Here is a 19496-nt window from a genome sequence, read left to right as displayed (position 1 = left end):
CCGACCATCCTTGTACAGGTTATGCACATTTGTTTTTCTTTTGATTGTATTCATGTTGATATAGATATATCAATACATGTATATATTTGTGTCCTTGGTGTTCTTGCTTCTCAAAACCATATAGGGGGGATATATATATATATATATATATATATATATATATCTGTCTGTCTGTCTGTCTGTCTGTCTGTCTGTCTATCTATCTATCTATCTATCTATCTATCTATCTATCTATCTATCTATCTATCTATCTATCTATCTATCTATCTATCTATCTATCTATCTATCTATCTATCTATCTATCTATCTATCTATCTATCTATCTATCTATCTATCTATCTATCTATCTATCTATCTATCTATCTATCTATCTATCTATCTATCTATCTATCTATCTATCTATCTATCTATCTATCTATCTATCTATCTATCTATCTATCTCTCTATCTATCTATCTATCTATCTCTCTATCTATCTATCTATCTATCTCTCTATCTATCTATCTCTCTATCTATCTCTCTATCTATCTCTCTATCTCTCTATCTCTCTATCTCTCTATCTCTCTATCTCTCTATCTCTCTATCTCTCTATCTCTCTATCTGCACTTTTATTTCAGGTCAGGCAGTACATTTCCCAGTATATATAAAGCACTTCACCACAGCCCAACGCGTTTCGAGTTGCTCTCTTCTTCCAGGGGTCATGCAGTGAAAAAGCGCAGAAATGGTATTGAAACTTTCATACATTTCACATGCTTGAATCAGACTTAATAGCAGTTATGAAGCACATTTTTAATAGAAACACCAAACATACACGTGCAGATACATAAACGTATATCCATATATAAATACCTGTAACCCCCCCCTTTCTCGTCCATATTTAACATTGCATAGCTATTTTAATGTACCGTGGGACTTCCATCTCGACGACAAGGAATGATTCAAGCATGTGAATCGCTGAAAGATTCCAATACTGGAGAACTATGTAACCTATTTTCATATAGAGAGACAAAAAATGTGAAAGCAGGAACGATCATCCACATTCATTTAGTGAACCCTGCCTTATCTTCTGCAGCACTAGATAGCTTGCACCGTACACCACTTCATCTTTGAGAACAGTGGTGAAGTGCCTTTTAAGGATATTAGGAAAGAACATGACGACCCAAGGCTTTGAAAAAGCCTGCAGTGAGTGGATAGTCTGTGATCTCAGCCTGGCAAAAAACTGCCTTTCCTCCATTCCAACTGGCCTTTTGAAGCACTGCCTGTTGAGTACTCTCTCAATGCCCTCATGTGCTAGTCCTCCTCCTCTTAAAACACGGGCAGTAACCCATCACCTCCTGCACGCAATAACGCAGCCCCATTACCTCATTAGCTTCTCCTCTTCTCCCATTCAGGTCTGGGCTCCTCCTCTCATTAATTATTTTGCATGGTGTTGTGTTTCTGACAAAAACAAATTTGAAATCCTGTCTTTGCCTTTTTCAGTGTGTGTTTGTCTCTCCTTAAACCTCGTCCATAAGAACCATAGTAATCTTTTATCGGAGGCATAGGCTTGATGTCAGGAGGCTTCACTGCCTCATCCCCAGAACTTTACAGGGAAGATATTCCAACATCCACTCAGTCCCCTATACGTGGGACTGTATCTAGAGTGAGTTATTAGATGTTAAACTCTGGAGTTTGAATCAACGTGGCGTGCTAGTTGTGACCGCGTTAATTCTGTGGGAGGTAATGGAACATGGCTACTTTTGGTCTCAAACCTCTGGGCGCAAGTAGAAATTGTTTTTTAGGTCCTGTTTACCAGACAGTGCTAGCTGTCTGGTTGTGCAAGATTTTCTGTTGGTTGCCCAGGCTTCCTGGCTGCCCATTACTTAACATTTGTTGGATTTATTATCACTCTCATTTGCCTACTTCCTATTCGAATGCTTGTCTTCCTCTTCTCGTTTCTCCCTCCTTTTTAGCATTGCATCCTTACCGTCCACTTGTATCCTTACACTGATTTACTTTCAGGGAACTACTTTTTTTCTTTTCAGTTGAGCACTACGTAAGAGTGTGTGTGCTTCTTCACCCTTCCTCTAAGTACCTGCCACTATGCGCTCCAAGTAGCTCTCGTTCTTGTGGTTTTCTCCCCCGCCAAACTCGCTCTTTCCCCTGCGTTTGGTCTTGCTTCTCCTCCAGACCCGTGTTGCTCTCTCCCTCATGTTGCTTTACTTGTCCTCCTCCCGCATTTTTTTTCCCCCCACTCCCCTGTCCACTTCCCATTGCTTTCCCCACCTGCTCCTCCGTACCCACAGTGCTCCCAGGTCGTTTTCTTTTGTTTTGTTTTTTAACTTAATTCTTTTTTGATGGTGCAGCAGCAATTACTGCTGATCCCTCCACCTTACAAAATAATACTTTTGTGCTACTTCAATTGATTTTTTTTTTCTTACTTACACGATAATAAAAAAAAAATAGCGCCTATGCCATGCCATAGGTGCGCACATGCTTGGCAATGCATACATACGCTGCTTGTGTGGTAGCGTATGCATATGTCATCAAGCATTGGTTCTTTAAAAAATGACAGACACTGCTGAGTCATGACACCATTTATTTTTCTTTTGCCCGATATTGCATAGCATTACAGAAAAAATGCCTTTTGCCGATGCTTTTCAGCTGTGGAGAAATGAGGTTGTAGGGGGGAATTCTGACTGGAGTTAGTTCCACTGACCTTTTTCTGTTAAATTTTTCAGATGTTTGGAGACCGGAATGCCTGCCACTGCTGTTACTTAAGCAACAACTCCTAGAAGCAGGAGGACCTCTTCTTTCTAGGGTGTATTCATTGCAGATCAGATCTGGCTTTTAGGCGAGGCTGACCTTCTTTGACAAGTGCAGACAACAGCGACTGTAAAAGCGGTGCTTTCCTTAGACACTGAGAAAGCTTTTGGGGCTGTATTTTCAGAACACTGGAAAGGGCCTGTCTCTGTCTGGACGTCATTTGGAATAATAATAAATAATAATTAATCCACATTTGTAAAGCGCAAACAATTACCCGTAAGGTCTCTAGGCGCTGTGGGCCATCGGGAAGATTAAGCAAGCTATTGCCCAGAGTCACATGGTGCTGGGCTAATCTGCCGCCGGGGATCGAACCGTGATCCCCAGATTCCGGAGGCAATCGCCCTGGCTACGGCGCCACACCACTTCCCCCACAGCCATTACACCTTTGGAAGGTGTAATGGCTGTTTGGATCCCCCTCTGCGCAGGTGAACTGTGGAGCCTTCCGGTAAGAATCCTTCCAGATCAAATCAGGAACCTGTCCGGGGTGCCCACTCTCACCCCTGCTATTCATCTTTGCGTTGGAAACATTGACAGCCTACATCAATGTCATAACATATCTGAGTCTGACTCAGCAGCACAAGAATAGATTCATGTATGTGAACGACCTCTTGCTAACACTGTCTAACCTGAATACCCCATTTCTCTCACTTTTGTGCATAAACTCTGTCTTCTCTACGTTCTCCTGTTTAAAAAGTGAAGTGGGACACAATCAAAGCGCCCCCCAGGACTAGAGTATCTAAAAGTTCCCCACTAAGGAAATGAGAGTTCATGAGTCCCAAACAACATTAAATATATAGGTACAGTAGTTCATTAGAGGGCTACAAACATGACCAATGACAGCATTCAACCTCTCGGGGAACCAACATTAGCAGATTTCCTAGGCTGGACTACGCTAAACGTGCCTTTGTGCTGGGGAAGTGCAAAGGATCAAAATAATGATGACCCCTAGATTCAGCTATATCTTCATGCACTCACTGAAGGGTGCGAAAACCACTTCAAAAGAAAATTGACACTATGATAAAATTGTCTGTCGGGGAAAACAAGAAGCCCAAGTTAATAAGGTAGGCAAACGACACACTTACACCACCCCAGGAGGCCTTTTCCTCCCACATCTGGAATTATATTGCAGAGCTCACAGGTGCCATTTCTGTACAATCGTCACAGAGGGGAAGAAAGTAACCTCGTCTGGTTGCAACTAGAACACCTGGTCATGAGCCGACATAGAAATGACTGCATAGCCCAGTATACAGTAAGGGTATAAGCCATTCAGAATCTAGCAACGTAAAAACGACAGGCTGTTTTCTACCTTGCAGATAATCTATAAAAGCCTAGAAATCCACATACTATTATACCTGAATGCACCCTTCTGGTACGCCACACGTCTACTCATTGGCGGCAAAGTACTTCATTGGTCCGATCAAAGGTGACTGATTCATTTTGAAATATTCAAGGAGGAGTGCAGTCTTGCATGCTCACAACAATAGGGATGCTCTCATTTGATGCTTTGCCTTAACCGGTCCCCAGTGGCGGCTACTCCGATAAGGCGGAGAAGTGTCGCCCCACTGCTTCAACTGCAAGCTGAATACAAAAAATAAAATGATAATAACTTTTGTTATTATCATTTTGTTTTTTGTACTCAGCTAGCAGCTTAAGGCGGGCAGGACTTCCCGCGTCACAGGTGGAGGAGTGGTGGCAGCACCTAAAGTGCGCATGATGCTTTGGCCGGTCATTTCGGGCCGCCAAAGCGTCATGCGCACTCTGTGTTCTCCAGCCTGCGTGGAGAACATGCATAGCCTGCCAGCCCCTGTCTGAGTGCTGAACCACGGCGCTCAGACCAATCACTAAAGCAGCGTTGTGATTGGTCAGGGGATTCTGGGAGGCGCTGTGCTTCCTGCCGAGAGTCGGACAGAGAAAGAAGAGGTAGCTGCCAGCGGTCAAGATGTATGTTGAATCATTTTTTATTATTACCCCCTCCATTGGTGAAGTACTGCAACCAAATTGAAGCCTCGTTGACAACATGCACTGGAACTGACTTCACAGTGTCAGTGCAGTCAATGCTTCTACACTGTTTCTCTTACATTAAGGACACTGAGGACCTGAACTTGTGTAGAAGCAGACGGTTCCCCACTGAGCAACCTGCGGCCAAGCTGAGCTTTGTTCAAAAATGGAAGATAGCGACTGTGCCCACTCTGAAAGAGTAGTTGAGAATAGATGTTTGCAAAATGATTTTGCATAATTTCATTAAAATTGTGTGTATTGCACAAAACAATTTATACATTGTATGCATCCTTTTTTAAAAGAGATGGGGAACATGACCCCCTGTGAACAATTGATTAAACTAAATGATCCGCTTCCATCTTATTTGGGGCCACTTTGCAAACCCACGCCAAATTCCATCCCCTCCACCCCATAAGCCCTGCCACCATGGGGGACCCCCTCAAAATCATCCTTGGCAAACAGTCAAGTCTGTTTTCCTAGGCCATATGCCATTATACCCTGACCCAGTTGTTTGTTAATCCCTACCTCCATAAATAGTCTCTTAGAAGGTTGGCTGATCCATCTACAAGGGGTTTACTCTGTTTATCGCTCTTGAAAGGATGTTAAAAATTGCCATATTCTATCCCTTACATTATTGTTACAATGACTCTCAGAAGGCGTGGATTTTTATTTGAGATATTCGGAACGTGTAAGAAGACTATATTCGTGGTCACCACCATGGCAAAATATATAGTGCACTGTACTGGATGTTTCGCCAATGATACAGTTGAAAGGTGTGCATTTTCATTTTCCTAATTAATAAATGAAAATTTTTAGTTTTTTTTAACGATACATTCATGTCTATAGGCAATAACATCGGTTTTGTAGGAGCTAGATATTACTAATAGTAAACACCAATGAAGATTGAAACTCTGGAAGCCGGAGTAATAGGAATAAGGCAGCATTAATGTGAACTCAATTGCAAAAAGAGGTTTGAAGCCGTAATTCATATACAACTGTTATATAAGGACTTGTGCAAAGTCTTTTTTTTTATTGCGCCCCTACGTTTTTTTTGTTTTGTTTTTTTTTAAAGGTAATTGACCTGTAACTACTCTAGCTACGCATCTGCATTTCCACTGACTTTTGCTTCTTTTTCTTTAATTTCCCAGGAAACGAATTGGTCAGGACCTTGCGCAGCCCACTGACTTGCTCCTGGGAGAAGAGAATGACCCCTTAAACCTGGCAGGGCGGATGCCACTGAGTGTGATGGCACAAAGATTCAATAATATCCTGCATCTGTCTTCCTCTACTGGAGAGTATGAGAAGGTTACACAGGTATGCACGTCTGTGTGCTGCAAAGTAGTATTGCCTCTGATACCTAATCCCCTTATGTGCCACTTCATACCCCTGATGAGCTGTTGGAGCCTCCCCACGCACCTCCGGTCCATCACCTCTTTTCCGGTATTCCGACTGGCCCTCAAGACCTGGCTGTTCGAATAAACCTCCAGGACATGCACGCACCTGGATACCCTATTGGGTGATTAGCTGCGCTTTATAAATTCTGATCGAATGATTGATTTGTGGATGGAGAGCACTGTACTCTATAGGAGTGCTTTGGACGGAAGTGTGTGTCTTTGTCATGTAGCCTTTATGGATAGAGTTTCAATGCTGGGTGTGAGGACCAGAGATGTGCTGCCGTTGCGTTTTGACACTGCACCTTGGCTTGTATGAAAACAAACAAGAGTGGGACATAGGGCTTTTAATCATTAGATGCTTGTGTATGGGTGGATAGGAAGAGTGTAGTGTGACCTATGTCAAGAGTCTTTAGTGTTGTGCCCAAATCATGTCGCAGCAAGCATATAGCTGCACTTGTGTATGTGTTTGGAGAAAAATGTGAGACTAGAATGGTTGCATATGTCATTCCCATCTCTATATCATACTCTTCAATCATATTCTATAAAGAGCATAGAACTTCTCAAAGGTTAAGGGGTGCTTCTCCTGGTTAAGGGGCAGCCTTCAATCAATTATACTACATTCTAGCCAGCAGTGGCTAAAGAGTAATCCATAGGAATGAGCAGTATGCAATGAGTCATGGTGTACGTTCTGATTAAGCCACTGCAAATGGTAGGGAGCAACCCATACGAAAGAGGAATACTCAAGGGCAGCAATCCGTAAACAACCACCTATGGTGTATACTAGAGGTCTCTATTTAGGAGTGGCAGGGATACAATCGGTCGTTGGGGGCCATTGGTGGGACCTGACAGCGTCTTTGAATCTGATAACCTTTGAATGATAAATGGCTCTTCCAACGTATGCACGCTCTTTGATCACTTTTTTGCAAACTGCCTATAGTTTCATCCCCATTGCGTTGTTCCATAGTGTCTGCACATGAAAAGCGAATGGTACCTGCATCAGTGTCAAAGTACATAAGCATTAGGCACACAGTTTTACTTGGAGACTCACTTAGTACATAGTGTCAACACAGACCTCTCTAATAAATACATCTGTCGTCAAATTCCTCACCTTATGACTGTGCAGGAGGTGCCAGACTGGATCCAGCAACTTTTCCCCTGGATGTAGCTCTTCAGTGTTACCTTACATGTACGGATGTGACATTGGGCTAAACTGGGTGTCATCTGGTGATCTGATGTCAGTTCCTGCTTTTCCAGGCCTCATCTATGCAAGCCAGAAGCTCTCTGTTTTCCGCTGAAGAAATACCTCTGCTTTTCAGCAGCAACTAGGTCTAATGTCACTTCGTATGATTTCAGGGTTTAAACTCTGTCGCAGATGACACAAGATGATGTCCTTTTCCTCCCACTACATCTGGATGTGGTGCCTCGGACCCAATCATGATGCCTCGGTCTCTGAATCCTGGCCCTTAATTCACCAGAAGGCCATCAGAGAGAAGAAGGCCTACTTATTTTTGGCCAAAGCCTGAAGGGAAATGCTTAAACATTCTATTTCCCGTTTAGGTAGGCTCCTACAGGGAAAAGTCTAGGAATGAGGAATTCTGTTCTTCCTCAAGGAACCAGTACTAGTCCCATGGCCATTCAGAATCTCAACGCCATTCTCTGATGCTGGACTCTTCCTCGCCTTAGAGGAAAATCCCGATATTAAAAAAGATTGTGCGTATGCAAAACAAGGGCTACCCAAGTGGATGAATCTTGTTCAGTATATATGGAGCAAAAACAGTGGTTCAAGTCATATATGAAGAGTATTTTTGATAGGACAAGGTGCTTGAAATATTTTCGCGTATCCAAGTGTACATTACATAAAATGTATTTGTTTGGTCTGACTAAATAAGAATCCAGAACACACAATTCAGTCCAAATACACAAAACAAGACATCATTCATAGATTGATAATGGATTAGAACATTGTATTTAATGCTTCAATCAATTTCATTTGCGTTGAAACAAGAAGTTAAGTGAAGAAATGGTGCAGTTTTCCAAATATGCTTGTGCGACAAATTAACAAAGTGAATCAGGACAATATACAAGTGGCAAGGAAAAATTATTGACAAGGGCTCAAGACATGAACGAGAATGATGGGCCAACAAATGGCTCTCTAAGCTATGCTGTCCACTTGTTTGTGTGTCAACATTTTGACTCTGCTGGATGAATCGGTGGGTCATCCTAGGACGGCGTATAGGTGAGCATCTGAAAATTGCTCAAATTAACCAATATGTGCATAAGAAGGTGGTAATGCAGTCTGAAAATGAGTCAAAAAGTAATTTAAAAAAGACTCTAAAATTAAGGTGTTTTTAAATAGTCACTTACTTCACAGGCCTATATAAGAATAATGTAGTAAAAGAGCAGTAGTTCCAGTGATTTCACTTGGTTGAGGAATCTGTAATGCCAAAGCTGGCATGAATGTGTAATTTTCCCTTGCGTCCATATGGGAGGAAGCTGAAAATGAATTAAAGTATCAGTTCACCACGAAAGGATAGACCTATAGCAAGATGAATTCATGGATGTTCTACCAATTCCATTAAATAGTAGCATCAGAAAGACAATTGCCAAAAATAATTTTGCTGAAAAAGGAGCCAGTGTAGTCCCCCTTAACAGTAGGACATCTGAGGATCACTTGCGCTCTATAATGGCTTATCTGCACCGTTTTTGCTTCCCGCAGCCTCACCCTCTGCACAGTTAATGTCAAGGGCCTTTTGGGGCGCTATGTCCATTCCCAAAAGTAACTAGCAAAGCTGGGTGTTTTCAGTCTTCCACTCCACATGAAAAAGTCCTTCTCAGACTTGGTCAAGAATTTTGAATGCTTCCAACAACAATTTTGTGGCTGCATCCAACAACGATTTTGTGGATGCCTCCGAGCAGATCCTGAAGTGCAGCCTGCATTCAGGAGACACCATGGCATGCGTGGATGCATTCCCGGGGCTTTTCCACAGATGTCCAAGCTATGCCTCTGGACGTGCCCTCTGCTTCTGGATGCACCTCAACAACCTTATGGTGGCCGTTTTTTCAGCCCTTAGCAGGAGCTCGTGACCCAAGTCCCCTGACACCTCCTTGCTTGGCTACGGAATTCATCTGGGTGATACGGCAGAGAGGGGCGTTTGCGGCATGCAGGAGCAGCGTCTACACATTGTGCTGGAGGCCTTACCATGTAAACATTTGTTACTTCGGTCTCAAGGAGCAGCATTGAGATGCTGTTTGATACACCACCACTGTATCCCATTCTGAGTAGATAGGGTTGTGGGCCCTGTGTTGGAATGCTATTTGCCTGTGGCACACCCTCCAAGCACACTCAACATGAGAGCAGGCACTTTGAGTCACATGTCCTTTTTGGACCATAAGTGGGATCTACATCCCAATGTGATAGACTTGATCTTCTCCAGATTGGGAATTGTAAACGTGGATCTCTTCACCAAGGCCAAGAACAGGAAGTCTGTATTCTGCCATGCGCTTCCCTCTGAATAGTTCTCTTAGAGCTGTTATCACAGAGCCTGCTATAGGCATTCCCAGTGATTCCTGTTCTGTCAGACATCATACAGAAGGTGTGAGAGGATCACACTTAGCTGAATCTAATTGCCCCAGCCTGCGTAAGGAAGATATGGTACGCCAAATTGTTTACACTCAATATTCGACCTCCTCTCCCTCTACCCCACTGGGTGGACCTGCTTTCGCAGCTACATGGTCAGGTCCTCTACCCCAATGCCCAGAAACCGCAGCTTTACGACTGGAGATTGAGCGGTAGTCGCTATAATCATATCGTCTGCAATCTGAAGTCACCGGTACCATCTTGACAGGGGAAACACTACAAAATCCATTGGACACTAATCAATCATGCCTTTCTGGTGTTCTGTGGTTCGTACAGTGGCTATTGTAAAAGGCAATTTAGCTGCTCAGCGCCCCTTCATGTACCTTCCCGACTAACCTTCCTTGTTTAAGTCGCCACTGTTGGTGCATTTTCTGAAAGGTTTAGTTGTTTCCTTCCAATCCGTGTATCGTTCCTTTCTGCCATCTGAATTTTGTGTTGAATATTCAAATGTCACTTTGAATACTGTTTTCATAATGTGTTGAGATGTGAATGTCCCCAGATTAATGAGCTATGATCCTTGCCCCGAGGGCCTGTTTGGGTGTGTAATTGGTATCCTAACTTTTATTTTGGTTCTGGTGTCACACTTCTTTAGTGTGCCTGTAGAGGCCTAAGCCAGTCCATAACAAAGTGAGGTTGAGGACCTGTCCTGTGCCCTTTAGGGGTGCGCTAAGTGTGCCATAATAGTGAGTGGAATATATGCCCTGCCCTATGCATATCACTGAACGTGGAGGTAGCAGCATACCGTGTTTCGAGGTTTATAGTCTGTCTAGTCCTTTTTTCTCTGTTCCAGTAAGGTGTACTAGCCGCCTTCACATAAATGTCCATAGTTCTGTGAAACCTAGAACATTGCACTGACTTCCTGTGTGCATGTTGAGTGCCTGTGTATGTGCAGTGAGTGTGTGGTAACTGTATGGTAGTAGTGCAGTAGAATCTATGTGAATATGTCTCTGAATACTGAAGCCATCTTGGATGCCACAGGTTTCACATGGCACAAGATGGAGGATGGGGACAGTGGAAGTCTATTTTCTGTATTCCTTTGGCTGGAGGCTGGAGAACCAAACACTGAAGTGAGAAGGATCGAAACAGTAATACTTTTAGAGATTTCAGATAGATTTTGTTAGCAAGGTGCTGCTGTATCTTTCAGATCCCTGCCATTTGGTTGGTGGTGTGGGTGACTGGTGTGACTTCAGTTTCTTTTGTTCAAGGGGAGGAAGTCTCTAGGTCAGGTATGCTCTTTTGTCTGTCCCTGATTACTGCTTCAAGGAGGCTGATGACAACTGTGCGCTGAGAGCTCACTCTTCCTTGTGCCCATTTTTTGAGTGCTCCTTGCTTGAAGCCAGAACTATTGATACCTGCTGTGGGAAACATCACCTTACACAACAGCTGTGTTTGGTGAGCAGCCTGGAAATTACATTTGAAAAGGAAACAATCCAAACCGGTTCTCAAGCATGAAAACGTAGATTCACATCTTCTGTCTGGGAAATATGTATGAGTGGGATCCAAACCACTCAACTTGGTTCCAGGGTCTTCATGGCCAAGTAAGGGAGTGTTCTGCAATGTACTTGAAGGAGCACGGTGTGACCAGAACTAGTGTCCACCTGACAGCCAGATCCCAGAGGCATGGGAACATCACATGATGATTGCAGTTTCTGCTTGAGTAAACGAGGGTATACCTGTGAGAGCTGGGAGAGGCAAGTGGTCTGCCCGGCCCTGCATGAAGAGAGTCTTAAAAGGAGGAGAATCCCTGTGTGTCCCTGGCATGAGGAACACTCATAGAAAGGGGACCATTGAGAGAGCAAAGCCAGGGGCAATCTGTGCTGACAGTGGGCATCGCGGACTCTCTCCATTGTTCCTGCCAACACGTACACCCAAAAAACTGCCCAAATTCAACAAAACCTTGTATCCACCTGGTAGCTGCACTGATCATGATCTTTTGCTGCCACCCTTGAAGGAGGAATAAACCGGGTCGCCACCGAGGTAGAACTGGTCGGCCTCGGTAGACTGCAGAGACCCTCACTGACCAAATGGTCTGGTGGGGTCTGCAAACCTATCAGCTGTCTGCCTTCAGCACCTGGAGGGCTGCAACGGCTAAAGGTGTTGTGGCCACTACAACACAACTTTACAACACAACTTTTGCTGCATTTATCCAGCAAATCCTGTTCCATAAGGGGGCTGTTTCACATGAAGAAAAAACAGGCTGTGTCCAACCGTCCTCCTACAATCACTGCAGAACCAAAAAACCTGACATCGGAATGGAGAAGTCTAATACTCTCTGAAGACGGGAGGGTGAGAACTTGAGGCTTTTCTGCCCACATCAATAATGGGGGTAAGAACAATCAGACAGATTGTGCTTCTGAAATAGTGGGGACAGCATAAAGTAATCTGCAAATCTGTACCTTCGCCTAATTCCTTCCGCCGAATATTGAGCACTGTAATTGATGAGGTCACCCGGCAGGAGAGAGTACTGGAGAAAGGGGAGATTGTATCCATGGGTCCCACCTGTATCCACTATTCAAATTGCATTGTATTTAGTTCTGTGGTGTGATTAAAAGTACTTTCTTTTTCTTAAAGACGAGTAATGGGCTATCTGATAAATGATTGTGTCTCAGCTCCTGCCCCGCACATTTCCTCCCGGAGAAGCAGTCTGCATGTTCGCTCTTGCCACCCTCACAGCCAAGTGCCGAAAGCGTTGTGTTCGAGGCATGTGGGCTGCTGAATTCATATCTGTGCATAGATCGCCGCCTAGTGTTGGGTCCGGATGATTGCATATTGTTGTCCTGGAAGAGTCTTCGAAGTATCACGAGTAAGGGTGGGCGTAGTTCGCGAAGTAGCACTTCGCGAAGCTACGCAAAGTGAAGTTCGCACTACGCGAGCTACGCGTAGCACTTCGCGAACTGCGAAGTAACATGTTCGCACTGTGCAAGATGTTGTTTTCAATGATTGCACAGTGCGGACAAGCAACCGGCACTGTGCAATCATTGAAAATGGCATCTTGCACAGTGCGAGCTGTAGTTTTCTGCTGCTCGAGTAGATTTTTACTCGAGCTGCAGCTTTCTCAACGCGAACTGGTAGTTTCTCATCGCGAGCGGTCGCGAGCATACGCGACCCCTCGCAATGAGAAACCTGACCTTCTCGCGTTGGGAATCTCGCCGGGAGGTTTATTTTCCATGCTCGCGATCGCGAACAAGGAAAATGTCTCGCCAGGATGTCATTTTGCTTGCTCGCGGTCGCCAACTTGACGTTGAGGACCGCGAGCAAGCAACAAATGACCGCAGCACTACGCAACACTACGCTACGCGTGTTCGCACTGTGCTACGTGCAGTTCGCGTAGCGCGAAGTAGCGCGAACTTCGCAAACTACGCGAGCGTAGCGTAGTGCTTCGCCCAGGCCTAATCACGAGATAGGTGGCTCCTCCCCTGGACTACAGTGCGCATGGGCATCCTCTCCATCCTCAGATTGTTTTTTTCTGCCATTGGATTCGGATGTGCTTATCTTAGCTCAAGTTAGGAAAACTTTATTTAAGGCCAAAAGCCTTTAGATATCGTCGGTATCGTTTGCGTTCGGTATCGATAAATTATTATACTTACTCACCCTTCTCGGACCGAGTTTCGGTCCGAACATCGATCGGCGTTCGAAGATGGAATCGAGGACTCCCTTCAAGAGATGTCCTCTATGTCACGCAAAATATCCACACGTTGATGTCCATCCGGTGTGTAACAAATGTTTATCACCGGATCATGATGAGACCAGGTGTATGGCCTGCGCCCGGTTCCAGTCGAAAAAGACCCTTCGGAATAGACGAGCGGCCAGATTGAAGGCCAAAAAAAATCGGCGCCTAACCCGGTTAACATATTCAGCACCGAGGATGAAGAAGTCGAGAGCGTCGAAGAGGAAGAGCAGGATGTTCATGAACAATCGGGCCCTGCTTCGGAGCATGACTCCCAATATGACGACGAAGATGAGGAGATCTTCGAGAACGAAGACGTCGTCAACGAGGTAGGAGACGACGATGAGGCCCTTGGGGCCGAGGAAGATAGCTCAGGCGAGGAGCTAGGCCAATCCGTCGATGCGGAGGCCGAGACAGATAGTCTTGATAAGGCTCAGGTCGAGGGATCGCCTGCGGGCCTTACCCAAGATCGGTCGGATCGTTCTCCAGCCCCGCCTGAAGGCCCGGCTTCGAACATTTCAAAAGAGCCAGAAATATCGAAAAAGACTGGAGTCGATTCCGTGAAATCGAAACCAAAACCTGCACCGGTCAAATCTAAACCGAAAGTACAACTGGTTCAGGTCGGATCGAAGGCATCGAAACCTTCCAATCCGTCGACACACAAGAAGGACATCGGAGCCGAACAACCAAAGAAGGACTTCGGTACCGAGAAACCAAAAAAGGACTTCGGCACCGTGAAACAGAAGAAGGCCCTCGGTCCCGAGAAGACACAGAGGCCTATAGCACCGAAGGTTGGGGCACCAACGACCAAGGTCAAGGTGGTCGATCCGACTACATCAACACCGAGGAGTGCTGAAACTGCCAAAATACCCGATCAACAAGGCGTCTATCCCAAACTTCGGATCGAAGCCCCGAAGACAGGAAAGAAACCGGAGACCGCGTCGAGGCCTGTCTCCAAAGAGCCTGTCGGATCAAAAGCACCGTCGGCATTCACGTTGCAACAGGTATCAGAGTCCCTAAAGCGCATCAGGGAACGGGACACTCTCGAACCGAAAACGGGTCCCGAACCGAACAAGGTCGCCAAGGCTCACTCGGCGCCGGCACCGATCAAGTTTGGATTGCCACCACCAGGGGCACTTAAGATGTTCGAACTTAGGAAGAGTATCGAACAACCAAGAACAGTGTCCACAGAAGGAACAGATGTCGAAGACTCACAGGACCAGTTTATCGACGTAGACACTGGTAGACTGTTGTTCTGCAAGCGGAAAATTGTTCCAGAAAAGGCTTTGGAATCATACAAAATTCCACTAAAAAGGAAAATGGCGTCCGGTTCGACACCAGTGCTTGTGGAACCTTACCAAACATATGATCAGGAACCACAATCCTTTTCTCCCGCACACTCGGAGGCGGATGCAGGAGAGGGCTATACTGAGGATACCACTTATCCTGTGGATAATGACCCTGATGAACAACAGAAAGACCAGGATCAAGCATGGGGAGACCCTAATGACCCAGAAGACCCACAAAATGCTCCTGACACTCATCTTTATAATATAAAACCATCTCCCACTGAAGATACTGCTGCTTTTAACGCCCTCATTGAAAGAGCGGCTGCCAATCACGGAGTGGAACTTCATTCTGACTCTGTGGAAGAGGATTTCTTGGTGGACACGTTCTCCACATCAGAAAGAACGGTCAAGATTCTACCAATGTTGAAAGGGGTTATTAAACATGCTAAGGACATCTTTAAGGAGACAACCAGAGCACGGGTATTGAACCTGAGAATAGAAAAAAATACAAACCAGCCCCAGGAGACCCAATGTACATTAAGGGTCAATTGCCGTTGGACTCAATGGTAGTTTCTAATGCTCGCAAGAGAGCTAACTCGCAAACTACCGGTGATGCTCCTCCTCCGGACAAGGAGTCCAAAGTGCTAGAAACAGCGGGAAAAAGGATAGAAGCACAGGCGGCAAACATCTGGCGCATTGCCAACACTCAGGCACTCCTGGCCAGATACGACAGGTCACACTACGATACCCTAGAAACACTGCTAGAACACCTACCAGATGAATACAAAGATGGAGCGGAGCTCCTCATCAGAGAGGGACAACTCATTACAAATGCGCACTAGATGCAGCTGACACTGCAGCAAGAGCAATCAACACTAGTGTGATGTTGAGGAGGCACGCATGGCTGAGAATATCAGGTTTCAAACCTGAAATTCAAACTAATATCTTGAATCAACCAGTCAACCCAGACTTGTTATTTGGCCCCGAGGTTGACACTACACTAGAAAAGATTAAAAAGGACACTGAAACTGCGAAATCTATGGGGGCTCTACAGTCGCAGCAGTTTCGGAGTGGCTCCTTTCGTCGCCCCGGGAATAGAGGAGCAGCTAGAGGTCAGGGGTCCCAGCAGAAGTACAATAAAGGAGGTACCCAGAGTACCTATAATAAGAACAATAGGGGTGGATATCGTGGATCCAGCACCAAAGGCAGAGGACGAGGACACAACAACACCAGGTCCTCCGCCAATAACAAACAGTGACGTCTTGTCACTGCCCCCCGACCACATAACACCGGTCGGGGGGAGACTCCAACAGTTCCTGCCAGTCTGGAGATCCATCACCACAGACAGGTGGGTCAGAGAAATTGTCCAGTACGGTTATTGTCTGGAATTAACATCCAATCCACCCAACATACCACCAAGACACCGTCCTATGTCCGCAGAGCACTTGGCATTATTGCAGCAGGAAGTACTAAGTATGCTGCAGAAATGAGCCATAGAGCTCGTGCCTGTAGAACAACGAGGGTCAGGGGTGTACTCTCTGTACTTCTTGATCCCAAAAAAGGACGGGTCTCTGAGACCTATACTGGACCTGAGACCTCTCAACCAATACATTCTGTCAGAGCATTTTCATATGCTCACCCTCCAGCAGGTTCTGCCGTTACTCAGTCAGGGAGACTTCCAAGCAACACTGGATTTGAAGGATGCGTATTTCCACATACCCATACACCCATCGCACAGAAAATATCTCAGGTTCACTATTCAGGATCAGCATTATCAGTTCAAAGTCCTCCCTTTCGGAGTAACAACGGCGCCCAGAGTCTTTACCAAGTGCCTAGCAACAGTGGCTGCACACTTAAGGAGACGGCACATTCACGTCTTCCCTTACCTGGACGACTGGCTTGTTCAGGCAAAGTCAGCCCAGCAGTGTGCCAGCCACATATCCCACACCATTCACCTTCTTCGCAGTCTGGGATTCTCACTGAATTAGCCAAAGTCACATCTTCAACCCGCCAACGTACGGCAGTACCTGGGCGCGACCATAGACACTCTGGCAGCCAAAGCTCAGCCAAATTTAGTGAGGATCAGCAGCATGCAACTGCTGATAAAGAAGTTCAGACCTCAACACTCCCTTCCAGCGCGAGTGTTCATGCAGTTGATAGGCATGATGGCCTCCTGCATCTTCATAGTCCCGCACGCGAGACTACATATGCGCCCGCTTCAGGAGTGCTTGGCACGTCAATGGAATCAGACTCAAGGACAGTTGAAAGACCTGGTGTTGGTGAGCGGTCGGGCATACAACTCTCTGCATTGGTGGAATCCACAAAACCTTTGCAAGGGCCGACCGTTCCAAGAGCCTGTTCCACAAATAATACTGACGGCGGACGCGTCTCTCCAGGGATGGGGAGCTCATGTACTCAATTACACAGTGCAGGGACTATGGACGACCCAGCAAAAGAGATGCACATCAACCTTCTGGAACTGATGGCAATCTTCCTGGCAATGAAGGCATTCAAAGTACACTTGTGCAACAAAGTCGTGTTGATCCGGACGGACAACATGACTGCCATGTACTACATACAGAAGCAGGGAGGAACACACTCTCCACAGTTGTCTCATCTGGCTCAGAGCATGTGGAGGTGGGCCATTCAGAGGAACATGTTCCTCATGGCAGAACACCTCCCGGGCAAGGACAACCAATGGCGGATCTGCTCAGCAGACACAGCCACCAAATGCACGAGTGGGAGCTACATCCATCAGTACTCCAACCGTACTTCCAGCAGTGGGGTCATCCAGAGATAGACCTATTCGCCACAAGGGAAAACGCAAAGTGCCAAAGCTTTGCCGCCAGGTTCCCGCATCCACAGTCGCAGGGCAATGCGATATGGATGAACTGGTCAGGCAGATTTGCGTACGCTTTTCCCCCAGCGCCATTAATACCGCTAGTGGCACGCAAACTGAGGCAACACTCATTGACACTCATCCTGGTTGCTCCAATGTGGGCACGCCAGCCATGGTACACCACGTTGCTAGAACTTTCCATGGTGCCGCATCAAAGACTGCGGCTAACACCCAGACTTTTAACACAGAACCATGGCGAAATTCAGCACCCAGATCCGCAACAGCTGAACCTGGCGATCTGGCTCCTGAAGTCTTAGAGTTTGGCTACCTCAACCTGCCTCCAGAATGTATGAATATCATCAAGGAGGCCAGGAGACCCACGACCAGAGCTTGCTATGCGGCTAAATGGAAAAGATTTGTCATTTACTGTAAAAACAATGACATTAATCCGCTGGATGCATCCATTCAGAACATCATCTGTTACCTGTTACACTTATACCGATGCAATCTGGCATACAGCTCCATCCGTATACATCTAACCGCAATAGCAGCCTATCTTCAGAACAGGCAGCACCTCTCTTTATTCAGAGTGCCTGCCATCAAAGCCTTCTTAGAGGGACTCAAAAGAGTGATTCCTCCAACACACCCACCGGCACCGGTGTGGAACCTGAATGTGGTCCTCACCAGATTAATGGGTCCACCTTTTGAACCTCTACATTCATGTGAGAATCAATTCCTCACCTGGAAAGTAGCTTTCTTAGTGGCAATCACTTCGTTGAGAAGAGTTAGTGAACTCCAGGCACTAACCATTGAAACGCCATTCATACAGGTTCACGCAAACAGAGTTGTACTACGTACCAACCCCACATTCATGCCTAAAGTGATATCGCAGTTCCATATGAATCAGACTATTGAACTGCCTGTTTTCTTTCCAAATCCAGAAAATGTCGCAGAGAGAATGCTCCATACACTAGATATAAAGAGGGCCCTCATGTACTATATAGACAGAACAAAGGATTTTAGGAAAACAAAACAACTGTTCGTTGCCTTTTCTCCACAACACAAGGGCAACGCCATTTCCAAAGCAGGGATAGCCAGATGGATCGTTAAATGTATTCAAATTTGCTATGAAAAAGCTAAACGCACATTAACGATTCCTCCAAGAGCCCACTCAACACGAAAGTTAGGGGCGTCCATGGCTTTCCTAGGGAACATTCCTTTAGAGGAAATATGTAGAGCAGCCACATGGTCCACTATACATACATTTACTAAACACTACTGTGTAGATGTACATTCAAAACAGCAGGCAGCTGTAGGACAGGCTGTTCTCAAGACCCTTTTTCAGACTGCTGCAGCTGACACGGGCAGCCGCCGCTAATGGAGGGACTGCTATGTAATCTATGCACAGATATGAATTCAGCAGCCCACATGCCTCGAACCGAATATGCTACTTACCAGTATGCATCTGTTCTTGGCATGTAGGGCTGCTGACATTCATATCGCCCACCCTCCTCCCCGGCGCCTGTAGCGTCTGCAGCACTCAGAATTACTGTATAGCATGGTCATCACTTACTGTATCTACTCCATCACTGCCACAATGGCGAAAAACAATCTGAGGATGGAGAGGATGCCCATGCGCACTGTAGTCCAGGGGAGGAGCCACCTATCTCGTGATACTTCGCAGACTCTTCCAGGACAACAATATGCAATCATCCGGACCCAACACCAGGCGGCGATCTATGCACAGATATGAATGTCAGCAGCCCTACATGCCAAGAACAGATGCATACTGGTAAGTAGCATATTCGATTTGGCTAACTTTGCAGAGCAGTAGTAGGAGAGGCCACAGGACATCAGTGGCAAACAAC

At 45.9% G+C, this 19496-nt stretch overlaps 1 protein-coding gene across 1 annotated transcript in view; it reads left to right on the top strand.

Annotated features, from left to right (window-relative positions):
- Positions 1–19496, top strand: part of CHTF18 (chromosome transmission fidelity factor 18) — a 488876-nt gene that overhangs the window by 185830 nt on the left and 283550 nt on the right. The window contains exon 15 of the mRNA XM_085629346.1: positions 5951–6116. Within this exon, the coding sequence (XP_085485472.1) occupies positions 5951–6116 (166 nt within the window). The remainder of the gene's footprint in view (positions 1–5950; positions 6117–19496) is intronic.

This window comes from Triturus cristatus, chromosome 10 (assembly GCF_964204655.1).
Source record: "Triturus cristatus chromosome 10, aTriCri1.1, whole genome shotgun sequence".
Classification (NCBI taxonomy): domain Eukaryota; kingdom Metazoa; phylum Chordata; class Amphibia; order Caudata; family Salamandridae; genus Triturus; species Triturus cristatus.
This window is presented reverse-complemented; position numbering and strand designations above follow the sequence as displayed.